At 37.2% G+C, this 16,792-nt stretch overlaps 1 protein-coding gene across 5 annotated transcripts; it reads right to left on the bottom strand.

Annotated features, from left to right (window-relative positions):
• Positions 1-1,039: 1,039 nt before the first annotated feature.
• On the bottom strand, positions 1,040-16,578 carry LOC113447850 (uncharacterized). Of its 5 annotated transcripts, XM_087918095.1 has the most exons (5): positions 16,117-16,578; positions 12,231-12,531; positions 6,184-6,270; positions 5,771-5,870; positions 3,695-3,823 (listed from the first exon to the last, which is right to left on the bottom strand). In XM_087918095.1, the coding sequence occupies exons 2-5, from the start codon at positions 12,493-12,495 to the stop codon at positions 3,820-3,822; spliced, it is 456 nt and encodes a 151-aa protein (XP_087774221.1). In that variant the 5' UTR covers positions 12,496-12,531; positions 16,117-16,578; the 3' UTR covers positions 3,695-3,819. The 5 variants fall into 5 exon arrangements, with proteins under 5 accessions (XP_087774217.1, XP_087774218.1, XP_087774219.1 ...); XM_087918091.1 differs by lacking the exon at positions 5,771-5,870 and having other exon boundaries at positions 1,040-3,823; positions 16,117-16,568; XM_087918092.1 differs by lacking the exons at positions 5,771-5,870; positions 16,117-16,578 and adding an exon at positions 15,838-15,956 and having other exon boundaries at positions 1,040-3,823.
• Between the last annotated feature and the right edge of the window lie 214 nt (positions 16,579-16,792).

The following is a 16,792-nucleotide window of genomic DNA, read 5'->3' as shown; positions in this document are numbered from 1 at the left end:
GCTTCCGGATACTTTTTAAGGACAGCCCCACATAGAATGCATTGTGACAGTCCAAAAAGGAGATGGCTAGGGTGTGAATGACCAGATAGACAACCTCCCTACTCAGGATACAGCGTAACTAGTGCACAACATATAATTGAGCATGTCTCATCTGCCACCTGTTCTTCAAATAGGAGTTGTAATTCTAACAAGACCTCCAGGTTTGACTGGATTGGTTTTCCCTATCCAAGACTAAAGATGAAAAGCTCCCAGATGCAGAGGTATGCCCTATTCACAATCACTACATCTTACCAGGTTTCTATTGTTCTCCACTTAGGCCCTCACATCCACACAAAAAACGATTGGGTCCATCAGTCACAAAGGATGGACCAATCCGATGTGTCCAGCTTCTCTGTGTGTGTATGCGTGAGAGAGAGAGAGGGTATAGCAAAAGAGATCATCAAGGTCACCCAGGCGTGATCTGACCATAAAAGAGGAGCTAAGAAAACTCTCTCTCAGATGACATTGCCATTACTCCAAGAAAACCAAGGCTGGAATGACATCACTTTCTGATTTGGGATGACTTGGGAGAGACCCATGGCCACCCAAGCCCTTTGGAAGTCTGAACCAGAGACTGAAATTTGAGATCTCCCCAAATCATAAATCTGGGAACTCCACAGCCAACCCAGTTCAGGCAGGGAACTTTGCTATGCAGCTGGGAAGATGGCACAAGAGCAACAAACCCAACTGCACCCATGAACCTAACTTCAAAAATAGGGTATTACAACTGGCAACTTGTAGAGCAGCACCCCTGACAACTGCCAGAAAGTCCTGGATAACAACTCCTATCTCTCCTCCCCTTTCCTGGAACCTTGGCTGGTGACAAACCTGGTCGAGTATATATCAGAAAGGGCAACCTCCCAAGTCCAACCAGCTCTCGTAACACATAGAAGCAATAAAGAAATTTCACAGGCTGTCAAAGTTCCTTTTTCTTCTTACCCTTGAATGTATAACCCTGATGACTCTTCTTCTATTATTCACACATATCAACTAGGCAATATAATAAGTCTTCTTAATATTTTATTGATAGGGAAAGAACAATTTAAAATAGCATATATATAGTACAAAGAACATACAGTATTTTAAAAAGATAAAAATTGCTGCATAGTTTAATAGCAACAGCACTTAGGCTTATATACGACTTATATACAACTTCACAGTGCTTTTACAGCCCTTTCTAAGCAGTTTACAGAGTCAGCATTTTGCCCGCATTTTACAGTCCTCATTTTACCGACCTCGGAAGAATGGAAGGTTGAGTCAACCTTGAGCCTGGTGAGATTCGATCTGTCAAATTGCAGGCAGCCAGCAATCAGCAAAAGTAGCTTACAGTACTGCATTCTAACCACTGCACCACTGCGGCTCATAGTAAGTATAGTTTTCAATTTTTAAAATGTTACAAATATATGCATTGCAAATAGATTTTGTAGAAGTGGTTCCCACGTAATTCTTTAAAAGTACATGAAATATCCACATTCCTGTTTATGAAAAAAAGAATTATGTTTTAGGAAAGAAAATATGAAAAGAAAGAAACGGAGGGTAATAATATAGTATTTTATATTCAGAAGAGACAACGAACAAACTAAAAGACCACAATGCCTCCTTGCCAGCAATTAACATTCAGATTAATACTGCAGAGTTGTAATTGCAGGAATGTTCTTATCTTGGATGGCAAACCTCAGAGAAAGAATGTTTCCAAGCAAATACAACTCAGGCAAACAAAGTCACTCATCTAAAGGAGGATTAGAGAGAGGAAGTAAATATATGTTGGACTTTGACTAGAGATCATTAACTGTGTTAGTTACTATGCTGAACAGTAACAAAAGTTAAGCAGAAACCAAAGTTAACCAATGTTGGAAGATTACTGAAAATGTGTATAAATGCAAGACTAGACTCCAATAAAGTTCATCATGATTCAGTTGATCATGATCAAACACCTTGACTGCCTCGTCATTACAACATAATACCAAGATTAATATTAGACCAACAATCAAGCAGTAAACAATATCCCAATCAAAGAATTACTGCTTAGACAAACAGTAAAAAATAGCCTAATAAAAAAAAACACCAAGAACACTCCCACTAACGCTGAAAAGGGCAAACTATATGTATGTAAAAAGACTCCATTCCCCTCTAGGATTGATGATGTTACCCTAGCTAGATAATGAAATGTCTGCAAAAAAGCAAGCAAGCTGAGAGGGCACCAAGGACCCCACAGTCAATCATACATCTCTAGCTATTTAACAAAGAGTAAGCTTCACTAAATTCATTGAGAATAAATTCTGCATAAATGCATAAAGGATTGTTAGTTTCTTCTACAGCAATGTTTCCCAAATATATTTTTCATGGAATATTTTTTTTAATTATTTCAAATATGTTGACAGAATATATAATTCAGAAAAGGAAGGTTTTGTAATGAAAATTTGATATATTTTCTTCACAAATCTGCTTTTCGAATATTATATTTAAAAAAGCAGGGGTTGTAGTCCATAATGAGATCAGAACTTCCTATCTTAACAGAGGGAAATCAAAATGGCTGCTGCTTTCACATCTTCTGCTTTTTGAAGCTAAAAACAAGGGGGGGACAAGGAAATATGAATTCTCCTCAGCCGAGTATCCAATCACAAGTTATCATTTACAATTTAATCAAGAAATGAATTAACATTTTCAGTGGAATACTGAAGCTACACTTGCAACTTCTTCTCATGGAAAGATGTGCTTTTTTCATTAGCATTCTTGAAAGCATTTAACTTTACCCACTTAAACAGTGCTAGAACAGGCAACACAATTTCAGACACAATATTTTCAAAAAAAAAAATAGATTCACCAAAGGATTTATTAGCTTGTATCTTACAAGGAAATCCATTAGGGGAGATAACTTCAGAAAATTTAACATCTAGAACAGCCATGTTAAATTGCAATGCAAATTCCGCCTCCTTTTTCAGCTTTTGTGAATTAGTAAAATCTCTTTTATCCTGCAGAATTGCGAGAATACGATAATCTGAGTCATCTGGAAATCTGAATTGTAATACATCCACAGCTATGAAGCAGGGGTATTCTCGATGCTCATGAATGCCAATGTAATTGAAAGAGATTTTTCCCCTGTATTTTTCTTTTTCATACCAGTTCTCAAAGGCCATTCTTGAATCTTCATCCAGCCAATGTTCTTCTATCACATTATTATCTTCATTACCAGATTTATGTTCCATTGGATGAATTGGAATTATTTTTTCATTTTCAGTTCCAAATGTAGTTTTATCATCCAGACAATGTTCTTCTATCACATTATTATCTTCATTACCAGATTTATGTTCCATTGGATGAATTGGGATTATTTTTTCATTTTCAGTTCCAAATGTAGTTTTATCATCCAGACAATGTTCTTCTATCACATTATTATCTTCATTTCCAGATTTATGTTCCATTGGATGAATTGGGATTATTTTTTCTTCTTGCTTCTTTTTCAAATTGTTGCCTTCTCCCTGCATTTGTTCCTGGGCCTTTCTTTTACGGTTGTTTTTTTTCTTAGAGAACAGAATTTCAAGAAGTTTCATAGGTATTTTTTTTGGTTTACCATTATTTTTCAAAAATTCTTTCACTTCACTGTTTCTAAACAATTCATAATATTTCTGAGCAGTAAATGAAAAATCCTTATTCAGCACTCTACAAATCAGCTCTTTTTTCAGCGCATTAAATTGGTCAGGTTCCAGGATGTTTTGTAGGTGCATTATTAGTTGGTCTTGATTCTTTGTTGCATAGTCTTGCAGATCAATAAGTGTATATTTACCTACAGGTGGGGAAAACATGAATGAATGACAGCTTTAAAGTGTTGCAATAAAATTCTAGTTGTCATGAAAATCAAGCCTTACAGATTGGCTAATGTGTTGAACATCAGGGTTTATTTCATGTATTTAGAGGCAGGTTAATAATAATTAAAATTATTTGTTATTAAAATTATTTAGTTAATAATCAGCAGCAACATTGCATAAACAGAAAATATACTTTGTTTCTGTTTAAAGAGGTGAATGACACTTCTATTTTCCATGCTTATTAATATTTGATTAGCAATAGGTATCATAATATCTTTTTGTGTTCGTTTTATAGTATGTATGTATATGTTTTTGTGTGTCTGTATGTATCTGTGTCATTTTTTGTTTTCCTCTTTTTTCTGAACCTATCAACTTTCTCTCTCTTATCCTACATCTTTCTTCCCGGGTACTTTGACTGTAAGGCTGCCTTTTGAAAAGTGGCCAATTAACCCTTTATTTGCATTAAGAGGAAACATAGAATGCTGTTTCACTACAGTTAGAAATGAGTAGTACTATGTGTACTAAACCATAGTAAACATGGAAATTTACACTTTAAATTTACTGTAGATTTTTTAAAAAATAATTTAATTTCTTACTATGCAAAAGGATTGTCCAATTAAAATCCTCCAGTAAATGTTTTTCAGCACTGAGCATAATTAGGCTGCTGGTTTAATTTTTAACACATATTATTGTTTAAAATAATGCTAATAATTAATTGAAGGTATTTTTATTCTCCATTAGTAAAGTTTTGCCTATATTTCCAAATTAGTCATATCAGCTAGACATTATAAAAATCTATTATAAAATAATTGGTATGAATGATTTTATGTACTAACACAAAGGAATAATATAAACATATTTGCATCTGATTTTCATGATCTGGAGATATATACACGGCAATGGTCTCAATCAGCTCTAACATAGATCTTGGGATTTTTCTAGGTTTTAAATACATTTTATTGAATAATTCTGTTATATTATTAATCTTGCATTTTTATACATACCATGCATTGCTGTTACTATTATAACCGTGTTAAGAATGTTTGGGAGAGACAGGAGCAAAAAACAAACCGAAAGTATCACTGGTTAATAAAGGTATGTTTCAAGATCACTTGTTAATAAAGGTATGTTTCACAACAGGCAAAGTTTCTATATATATCTTATTTTTGCCCGAAAATAAGACTGGGTCTTATATTTTGGGGGCCACCAAAAAAGGCACCAGGTCTAATTTCTGGAAGGTCTTATTTTTTTTCATGAAAAGTTGGAAGATCTGAATTATTTTTTTTACTGTAGTCCCACAGATGAAAGCTGGTTAGTGAAGGAATGTGGCTGCCTGGGTATGGGGTGAGGGGCCTCTGTTTGTGCGTGTGTGTGAGAGAGAGAGGGAGGGGGAGAGAGAGATCATCCAACCTCAGAGTTATCCAGGGCTGGCAGTGATGTACTCTCTCTTTCACACACAGACACACACACAGGCTCCTCATCCAATAGCCAACCCCAAGGTAGCCACATCCCCTGATCTCAAGAAAATGGAAGGTTTAACTATTTTTTTTACCATAGTCCTGCACACGGCGGTGGAGAATGGAGCTGGAAAGCAGATTAATGAAGAGATGTGGTTGCCCTGGGGCGGTGTGTCTTTTCACTAAGTGTAAACGTTTGTGTGTTTTTGTGCGTGTGTGGTGGGGAGCATAGCTCTTCCTGAGTCTTCTCACTGCCTTGAAAATATGCAGCGATCACTGTATCTTTCACTGGTTGTATATATATATTTGCTGACAACCCTTCAAATTGTACTTTTCTCCCACTCACACACACACACACGTTTACACTGAGTGAAAAGTGGAAAGACATGGAAAAGGACAGGAACCAAGAGGATTTCTCTCTCTCTCTCTCTCTTCAGTATTAATGGTATCTGCCCCAGACATGCTTACCGCCTCTTGTGCTGGCCATGCCCATCCTCCCGGCTTATTTTCAGGGTGGATCTTATTTTTGTGGAAATACAGTAGGTAGGGTAAGCAAATCTTTGAAAACCTGTTAATTCATAGAATTCAATACCATACCATTTGGATTTCAGTGAGCTATTGATACACAAAAAGGAAGTATATGTTTTAAATACAAATTTATGAACACACATCACTTCTAACTATCTGGGGAGTCCACAATGAGAATTGTTCAATATGTCAGCAAAACAATAATTTTAAACTGAAAATAAGATGCCAATAAATCTGAGTTATTTTAAAAATGGCAAAAATGTGCATAGCTTCACTTCATTTGCACTACTTACCCCCCTGGACATATTTTATAGTAAATGTTAGTAAGCTATTTTGAATTAACAATTACATACCAGTATATAGTGGACGGTCATTGCTTCCTGAACAGGATTTTATTAATGCAAACTTCTCATTATTTTGAGCTTCATGTTCCTTCTCATCTATGTTTTACAAGAAAGTATAATGCTTCAATGTAAATATTTTCATTAATGCAAAATATAAAACAAATAACACTGGATATAACTAAATATCCAGGTCACGGTTGTCCCAAAAGTGCTTTTCCAAAAGGCAACTGGACTTTCTTGTTTTTTCCTTCTTCTTTGAAAACATTTTGCTTCTCATCCAAGAAGCTCCTTCAGTTCTGTAGAACTGGACTGAAGAAACTTCTTGGGTGAGAAGCGAAATGTTTTCAAAGAAAAGAAAACGGGAAAGTCAGTTGTCTTTTGGAAAGCACTTTTGAGAAAACTTTGGATATACAAAAATTGTATATAATATATAATAATATACGTATTTCTTGTTTGTTTGGGAAGTTAATAGAATTCTCTTCAAACAGTTAAAAAACAATTCTCTTAACCAATACCTTTGTTTTACATCACTTTTTAATGTTGCTAATCAAACTATCTGCCAAACGTGTATGTATATAATGCTGTATCATTGTTCAATAATCATCACATGTACAACTGATAATGCTTCAATGCCTTAGACTCTAATGCATAAAAAGTAAGTATTTAGAATTGTACACAGTAGCTGGAGTAGAGCTGTTCATAATGTTATACTTATTGCTATTTTTATTTGTCTATACTAAAATTGACATATCAAAATTATTTTTGTTTTAATATCTTTTATGAATGCGAATTGTCATGAGCATTTATTAAATAAATTGTTCCAAAATGTCATGCAGTTTTTAGAATTATTCAATCTCATATTTTGATAGACAAATAGTTAGTCAGCTGGAATACGCAGCTATTTTGTTGCTTCCTTGTCAAGTTCATGCAGATTTTCAGAAGTTGTTTGCCATTTCCTTGTTCCTGGAACGAAAGCCACTGGTCCAAAGTCACCCAACCTGCCTTTTACTTAAGGTTCATTGTCTCCTGATGGCCCGATTCCATTAACCATTATATTAATTTGCCTTTCAATATCTATATAATCTTTGTTAAAAGGAATTGTGCTGTCCAGACAGTTTAGAGTTAATGGGATTTGGGATAGTTAGGATTTGAGAGCTGTCCCCTTAAGGGAATGCATTATGGTAAATGCCAATAAGGTATCCTGGGAAATGTAGTTCATGTTATGTGGCTACATCTGTAATACTGATTAGTCACTAAATTGACCCTTGTGGGTTTGGAGAGTCTCCCTCCCTCTTGCCTGAATCCACCATACCATGCAGCCGCTTCAATCATCATGGGGATGAGACTTTAGTATCTTTCTACACCGCAATTCAGATATGCAAAGGATTGGACATTAAGAAAAACCTTGTCATAAATGTGAGTTGATAGGATGCCTGATGAACCAATAAAAAAGACTTTGTATGGATGCTTTGTGGAGTTGCTCTGCCTGCTTTATACCCATCCAGAGCGTAACAAGCAGTAGAAAGATAATAAATCTTGATTCCTGGAAGTAGAGTGAAGCAAAAGTAATTTGAATTTTGTGATAAAGACAAAGATATTTTAAAGCCAGGAGTAAATATGCACGCTATTCCTTTGTACCTCTAACCTGATCGTGGATGCAGGAAGGGGCAAATCCCCCCTCCCCTCTTTTCATCAAGAGAAGCTTCTCTGTCTCAGGTTACACCTCTGCTAACTTAAAAGGACGTCATAGAGGACGTCATACAAAGAGATGACCTGCCCTCAGAGAGAAGTAACAGAGAACCGTCACTAAGGTGTGGAAGGTTAGACTTAGCAGCTAGTGGTGTGTAGAAATTCAATGACAAGCCAGGCAGAGAATACCTACTGTGGAAAAACATTTTCACAAGTACCATTCAACGTGAACAGCTGCTTTCTGGTGAAGATCTTAAATTTCTGTTGGCATGGCTAAAACCATGGTCTAGTTACATAGTGAAAGACATTTACACAGGCATACTTAACGACACAGGCATACAAACGAACGTGGGATGCTTTGGACCAGAAATATGGTGAGGACACATTGATGGAATACTCGCTCCTAGAACGACTTAACAGTTTCCCATGTATCGCCATCCACGAAACCCGAAGACTAGAGAACTTTTCCAACATCCTTATGGAGCTGCAAACAGCCAAAGAATGTTCTGATTTACCAGGACTGGCTTGCCTTGATCTCTTCATAATGCAAGAAGCAATCATCGCTGAACTCCCAAAAGAAATATTAGAATGATGGATTGTTTTGCCTGATGCCTTTCTGGCCGCAAACCGCAAATGAGAACCACCTTTTGCCCTTCTCCAAGAATTTGTTGTCCGGCAAACAGAGTCCTGCAACAGCTTCAGAAACCTCCGCCTCAGACGCAGATTCTTCCCAGCTAACAAAGAACACAACCAAAACTTTGCACCTCTCCAGAATGTGCTGCAGATTGCTACAGATCAGAACCACAATAACACACATGACACAGAAGTCGCAACCTCCTCCATAAACAGTTCGGGAGAGGACTCATCAGATACAACCCAATTTAGATCTCCGACTCCAAAGAGAAGCCAGTTTTGTCCTTTGCAACACACTCGACACTCGCTGAACAATTGCCAGGGGTTCGCAGTGAAATCCCTGACCAAAAGGAAAGAGTTGATAAAAGAGCTCCAATTCTGCAACAAGTGTTGCAAATTCAAACACTTGCCCAAATACTGCACAGCCAAAGTGCAATGTCATATCTGCAAAAGTGACATGCATCCGACTGCACTGCATCCAGATGCTGATCCACCACTGCAGACATCTCGTAGCCCTCCTTTGAACAAGGAGCCTCAACGTGCTATAGAAGCACACCCAGAGCCAGTGGTGAGTGTCAATTACATAGCGATGTGCGATGGCACACCAGCCCCTCGCTCGTGTCGTCAGATCTGCTTTGCCAAAGTCTACCCAGATGGACGCCAGAAGAAGCAGTGAAGATGAATGTAATACTGGATCCTCAGAGTGATCGCTCACTAGCCAGGTCCGCATTCTTTGACCTCTTTGATGTTCAGAAAGAAGAAGTGCCCTTCACGATATCAACATGCACCTCACCAAGATGCACGGCGGGGAGGGAAGCTACTGGACTCTGTATAGAGTCATTAGATGGAAGTTCCCAGTTCCTACTGCTGCCTGTGTTGGAATGGAATAGGATACCAATGACTGCAGCCAGCAAAATACGTCACATGAAGCATATGGCTCATCTATTTCCCGCCCTAGATCCTGAAGCCAAGATTTTGCTCTTGTTGGGATTCGATGCCCCTGACGCCTTTGCACACACTGAAGTAGTCAGAGGCCTGAGATACTTACCCTTTGCCTTCAAGACAGACCTGGGTTGGGGAATCTCAGGACTTGTCAGTGTAGATCAAATGCAGGCCCCAACCCAGGCAGATGCCTTAGCACCATCCATTCCGACAGTCTTCCGATGCCTTTTAACACCATCGAAAACAAGAATGCCGTTCCATCCTAAAAGGCCACCGGCGACCAGTACACTTTTGCTAGGACACCCCAAACAGCCTCCAGCAACCACCAGACTTCCACTAAGACTCTCTACACAAGCATATACCTCCGCAACACCCTATCCAACAGCTTCCCGACACCGTGGAAGCAAGAGTACCGCTCCAACCCTAAAAGGCCGCCAGAAGCGACCACCAGACTTTCATCATTGGCACCAACAGTACCTGTCCACCCTAAAAGGCTTCCAGAGGTGACCAGCACACTTGCAGCAAGAAGCTCTACACGTGACAGGTCACCGACCTAGTGTTGCTACGGAGAAAAGCTGAACTTGAAGATTGAATCTCAAGCTTTGCATGCGTTGCTTTGTTTGATGCTTTATTGCTATTTACTGTTTCCTTTAGTTATATAGCTGTTTATTTTAGTTACATAGTTATCTGCTATTCAGTTAGCATTCACTCTTAACTGTTTATGTTAGTTAATTGCTCTTTACTTAGTTAGTGGAATTTACAATTCCAGGCGGGGTGTGTGCTGTCCAGACAGTTTAGAGTTAATGGGATTTGGGATAGTTAGTTAGGATTTGAGAGCTGTCCCCTTAAGGGAATGCATCATGGTAAATGTAGTTGAGGTATCCTGGGAAATGTAGTTCATGTCATGTGGCCACATCTGTAATCCTGATTGGTCACTAAATTGACCCTTGTTGGGTTGGGGGAGGCTCCCTCCCTCTTGCCTGATTCCACCAAACCATGCAGCTGCTTCAATCATCATGGAGATGAGACTTTATTTTTTTACACCACAATTCAGATATGCAAAGGATTGGACATTAAGAAGAACCTCATCATAAATGTGAATTGATAGGATATCTGATGACCCAATAAAAAAGACTCTGAATGGATGCTTTGTGGAGTTGCTCTCTCTGCTTTATACCCATCCAGAGCGTAATAAGCAGAACAAGAATCATGTAACTTATAGTCCTTGGCAAAATTCAGACCTTGAGCCCTTAGCTAGACATCAGGGATATATACGTGTACACACACACACACAGAAAAGCACATAATTACAACCTCACTCATTGGTTATCTAACATGTCCTGGGAATGCTGATTATGCACAGACTCACATGTGCTCCAAAATACTCTTTGCATGATTTCTAAGTTGCTCATTTAAATACAAGGATTGAGTTTTTAGTGTATTATTGATGGACTTTTGTTCATTTCTGGACCCCTGCCCTGTACGCTAAAATCAGTTAAATTACCTCTAAGTAACGGCCCACTTGCAACAGAATTTTTAGACCGCATCCTGTCATCAAACTTCCTCTAAGTGGTCTCTTTACCTTCAGTTCTTTCTAGCAAGTAACAAAGCTGATTCTCATCTGTGGTTTATTTCTGGCAAGCTTCCATTTATCTGTTGCAAAAAGCTTCCATTTAAATAATAATAATGCAATTTACTTGAGACTCCTTTGTAAGTTAATATTAAAGTACCTAACCTTCCCTTACTAGGCCTTCACTGGACCAAGATTAAGCAACCTATGCCTTCAGAATTGCAGTTGTTGCCCTAACCACTTATTTGTGGAAAGGTTGTTATTTCTAAAAGTAGGTGTCTGTGAAATCTGCTGCGTAACAACTGAGAGCATTTAACAGTTTGACTTCTGCTCTGAGAGGACTTTGAGAGAAACAACTCATCTTGCAAAATAACTGCATCATTGATAAAATTTTGTAATGTAAAATATTTGGTTTGAATAATAATATAATAAATTCTACTCTCAGGATCATAAACTTTTATAGAGATTTAGAAATAAACCAATTATGGAGTATCACGTGCTTTAGACACTTCATCTACTATCTTCTATGTACTACACATCATTTCCATCATAGCTAGTCATTATAAGAGTATATAAAACATTAAGAATTGGTGCCTATTGTTTTCATAATCTCTTCCCACCCTATCATTCCTTCACTGTGTTGTCATTTTAAATAGTAAGCATTAGGACTATGCAACTATCTGAATCCAAAGGGGAAAAGGTGGGAGCTCACATATTGCAACTCCCTAAAAAATTTACACATAATCCGAGGAAAAATGCGTTTTAGGAGGTGCAAATTGTTGTGATGTACACACCAATGCATGCTATCAATCACCTTTCCCCCCCACATCTTATGAATACAGATAGCCACAAAGTCCTTATGACTGTGAAAATAGAGACTTCTCATTATTCTATAAATTACTCTTTAAGTCTTTCTGGATGAAAAATAGAGCATGGACATTAAATAAATGAAGAAGCCGTGAAAACAATGTGCAATTCTCTTATCTGATCACTTACATAGTAAGTAGAAATAACACTGTACAAATTTATGACTATATGCTTTTGCTATCTTGTGCCATCTTTTGTTCATTATCTTTTTATCATTGTACACAGCAGTTTTAGTGTTCTGTGTGTGTGGATCTGTGCACTGCATAGGATCACTAAAGAATCATGAAGTGTAAAAATTCAATAAATTAATGTGGGTTACTCTTATTTGAAAATACACAAACATCACTCAACTTACCAGTTTCAATTTTAGCACGGATCTTTAAAACAAGATCTTTTCTAGGAATATAACAGAGGCTCTCCATAAGTGCTTTTAGAGGTTCTTCATAATAGGACATAAATAATTGTGTTGCCTTTTTTGCTTCAAGATTCTCTAGCCTATTTGAGGGGATTTCAACCTCTTCTATTTTTTTGCTGTTCAGTATTGTTCCTAATTTGCTCATGTCATCCTTTGTCAGGTCTTCAAGGATATTCAACATGAATTCTTTAAGCTCTTCTTCCATGTTTCTTAAAATTCTATATGGTGTTTGTAGACAGATCTGGAGAAGAATTTGAGGAATGGGGCAAAGAGAATAATGCTGTCACTACTAACAGTTAATTGAGTTCAAATTCACCTAGAATGCACAACTTTTTCAAAGTTTTTGACTGAAGTAGCACTTATAAATATTCGATAAGACTAAATTTTATTTAGTCTATATATATAGCTTACTTAAAGTTAACACAACTCTTTAATATTCAATACTTCTATTTAATCACATTAAAAATACAATTTGGCAGTAACTCTGGAAGATTCTAAAAAAAAATACTAGCTATGCTGGTTGGAGAATTTTGGGAGTTGAAGTCTACAAGTCTTAAATTTACCAAGTTTGGGGACCCCTGCTGTATAGCACTTGCCCAACATATCCTTTACGTTTTATGAATTAAGTACTGTTTTCAAACCAGCTGTGGACATTATTTATACTACCAAGGCCATAATTGATTGGATTGGCTATCAGATTTCATGGAATGCTCATTTGAAATACTCAATAATGCCTCCAGCATTTGTAGCATTTAGTAACAAATTAATTTAAAAAGTTAAATAACCTGGAACAATTTGTTGTTGAAAATTTTAAGTTTGCATATAGGTTTCAAGATTTTTAGAGATTACTTTATGATATGTCCATGCTATATAATTACTTATTAATTTTCCTAACGTTCCTTTTTACTTTAAGCTCTAGATCATGTTTATCCTTCTTCACTCACTAACTTTTCATCTGTAAGGGCTTAGACAACAACCATTTGTTTTCAGGCAAAAATAGCAGTTACATACTATATAATAATCACATTATAAGATCATCAAATGCACAGCAAGAACTCATTAATTTTTGGAAAGATAAAACAATGAATGCCCTGATTCACGAGACCCCTGGGGAAAAAAAGCAGTTATGTTGGCAGAAAAAGGTTTTTAATTATCCATTGTACTGCACAAAAATAAAAGTTTGGAGAAAATGTTCCCAAATGCAACATTTCACCAAATAAGAGTCATTATCAAGAACATCTGTGACAAGAGTCCGGTTTCCATGGCTTCGACGGCAGGCAGGAATCCGCGATCATGCACGGTTTCTGCCTGGGCTCGCCGCTGGAGCGTCCTGAGCTAGTCTGGCTTCGGGTAAGCCACCCCATAGAGGTGGCAAAGAGGGGGGAGATCCCAGCAGGGTCGAGGGAAGCCACATCTTCCCTCCCTAGCTGGCTAAACTCTCTTTCCCAAAGGCAAACGAGCGGTGGTCAGAAATGGCCGCCTCAAAAAAGCACTCATCCGGAAAAGAAAGTGCAGGAGGAAGTTAAGAAGTGAAAGTTTTGGCTGACCGGGATAAGAAGCAACAATCAAGGTATCTTGGAATTTAAATTTTAAAAAGATACATCGCTCCCAAAGAAGATTTGGAAGCAGTGAATGAAAGTGAAAAGGGAAATTTTCTTTCACTATCCTTCCTTACGTTGATAGTGAACAGAGATGAATGAGAAATTGGAAAAACCCGCTTTGGCATCAAGAGGTAATTAAACTGGATAATTAAATATCAAGGGGACAATAAGGATTTCTGAACATTTAAAAAAAAATTTTTTTGCTGTAAGTGGGAAGGGAGAGGAAAAAAATAAGAGGAGGATTTGGAAAGAGGAGACTGCCTGGAATTTAAAAGAATCTGATTAAATTCTAACAAGACTTCTAAAAGATACATCTTAACTGGAACTTTGTAACTAAATAGTAAGCCCAGGAAGAGAAAGTGAAAAAAGAAGAAAGTGTTAAAAGTTTGTGTGTATTTGGATTGCTGGGTGACTTTGGGATTTTTGGAAACTATATTTGAATGACTAAAAACACTTGGGTGGTTGTTTGAAATTTTTTTTACAATGGCATCACTTGTGGATGAACTGAAAATGGAATTTAAAAAATATAAAGAAGAGGAACAAGAAGGGAAGGACTCTCTTGGCTCTGTTTTTCAATTCTTAGAAATGGCGATCTGGTACCTATGAGAAACTGCAAGAAAAGACTACGCAACAAGAAGATAGGGACAAAGAAGAAGCCATCTTTGACAAACAAGTAACTTTACCTAGGGAAGAAGAGGGAAAGGGGGGGAAAAGAGAATGGAGACTTTAAGACCCCCAAAAAACAACCATAAAAGGGAAAAATAAGGTGAAAAGTGGATATAATGTCAGAAAGCAACAGAAAAGGGGAACACAGAAGAGGGAAATGGAGGTGGAGAGACAAGGGGGTAAAAAGGACAGAGAGAAGAAGCAAGAGAGGAAGGAAGGGAAGAGAAGCTACAAAGGTGTGGAGCAAGATGTAAAGAAACAGGACTTATTTAGAGATAATGGGTAAAAATTTAACTGAAAAAGTGATTCTGCAAAAGTGCATAAGATTGTATTGTTATATTTGTATTAGAAATTATGTTAGAAAATTGGAAATAACATATGATTAAAAAGTGGGATAAAATACTCAGTGTAATTCAGAGAAATTTTTGTGAACAAAATAATGAAATGAAATAAATGAGAGAATTGAACTAGGAAGGAATGGGAAAAATTTAATGGTATAATGTTTTAAAATATGAGTGAAGTGGGGGGGAAGCAACTATGGAAAGTTTATAAGTGTTCCCATAGAAGTATGATACTTATTTGAAAAGTAATGTGTAAAATATTTAAGATTTAAATAAATACTATTAATAATAGATTTGAATTGGCATGGATTTGTTGTTTTAATTATATTATATATTTATAATTTTTTCTCTTTTTAAAATATAGTGTGTAACTTTTAGAATGTACTAAGCAGAATCTGAATGGAAGTTATGTATTATATTAAGTGCTATAAATTTAGGGGAAAGATAAAGGCGTCATACTCTAATCAGTGATTACAGGAGAAATTTTGTCTAATGAGAAAAGATAATAGACAGCTGGAAACAGGACAGACAAAGAATGTAAGTATAATGATCTGAATTGAGATGAAATAAATAAAATAAAATTAAGAAAGTTAAAAGAGGGGAGAAGCTATGTAGAAAATGTAGAATGGTAATAAGATATGGAATGGTATATAAAATGAACATGAATTTGAATTTGTGTCTGTACAGAGATGTAACCCGGGATCAAGCTGCTTTCAAAAAAGATGTTTTATGTTTTGTTTATGTTTGTTTTTAAAAAATCAATAAAAAAATTACCCCCCAAAAAGAACACCTGTGACAATAAATCAGTAAACCCTAGCAATTTACATACTGGAGTGATATTGGCAGCATAAGGAAACAACCAATTGCCAGCTACTAACATACCGATCAGCCAGTACAAAGGCATCACATAAATATAACCCACAGAACAGCCCAAAGCACCTATTCCAGTAAGACTGAATTTTCCTGAAGATGGTTCTTGCATGAGTCTGAAACTCAGAAGAGTAAATCTCTGATCCTGGCGATCGACTCAGATTTGATCTTGCAACATTATCCTGAGACATAAATACAAAGAGTGCAGAGAGAAGAGCAACAAAGATGACTGGGGGATTGGAGGCCAAAACATATGAGGAATGAGCGATTGCATTTAGAATCTAGAGTCTCGCAAAACTGGAGCATAATCGACCCCTTTCCTAATTTCCCACATCTCCCAGCACTTACTTTGGAGCACAAACACTTCCCGCGGCGCAGGCGCGATGCGATGCGATGCGATGGTGGTATTAGCTAGCTCAAGTTTTCTGAAGTTTGGCGGGAAAGCCTTAAGAGTGCCCGCCTGATAAATGGAGAAGGCGGGATGGAATAGGATGACGCGTTACTGGCACATGAAACGTTAGTGGCAAACGCCAGAAAAGATATAAAACCGAAAGCTCTAAATTTTTAAACTCCTGACAACTTAAAACCGAACTGCCCGGATTATCACCTCCCTTGAAAGACATCCGGCCTTTGTGTGGTAAAGCCAGTATGAGAGATACTGTCGGAAGAATTAGATGAGAGAAAGAGTTTGAAAAATAAACAGGTCTGTAGCTGTAGTCCTGAGTAACCTCGCACCCACGCCCCACAAAGGAGAAAGATAAATGGAGGGGATTAGGGAGCATTCAAGAAAAAAGGAGAGTTTACTACGGAGAGCTTACTCCCCCCCCCCTTCTTTTCTGGTGAAAACATTAGCTGAGGAATTCTGGGAGTTGAAGTCTACTGAGATTGAGAAATACTGCTGTATTCCACTCTATATTATCCATTCTGTGAAACTGCCCATAAAATGCCCTCCTTTCCAAAATGTGCACGCTTTTAAAATTATAAGGAAAATGAGATATATTTTAAATCATTAGACTAAGAAGTG

This window comes from Pseudonaja textilis, chromosome Z (assembly GCF_049901715.1).
Source record: "Pseudonaja textilis isolate UNSWEBS1 chromosome Z, rPseTex1.2, whole genome shotgun sequence".
NCBI lineage: Eukaryota > Metazoa > Chordata > Lepidosauria > Squamata > Elapidae > Pseudonaja > Pseudonaja textilis.
This window is presented reverse-complemented; position numbering and strand designations above follow the sequence as displayed.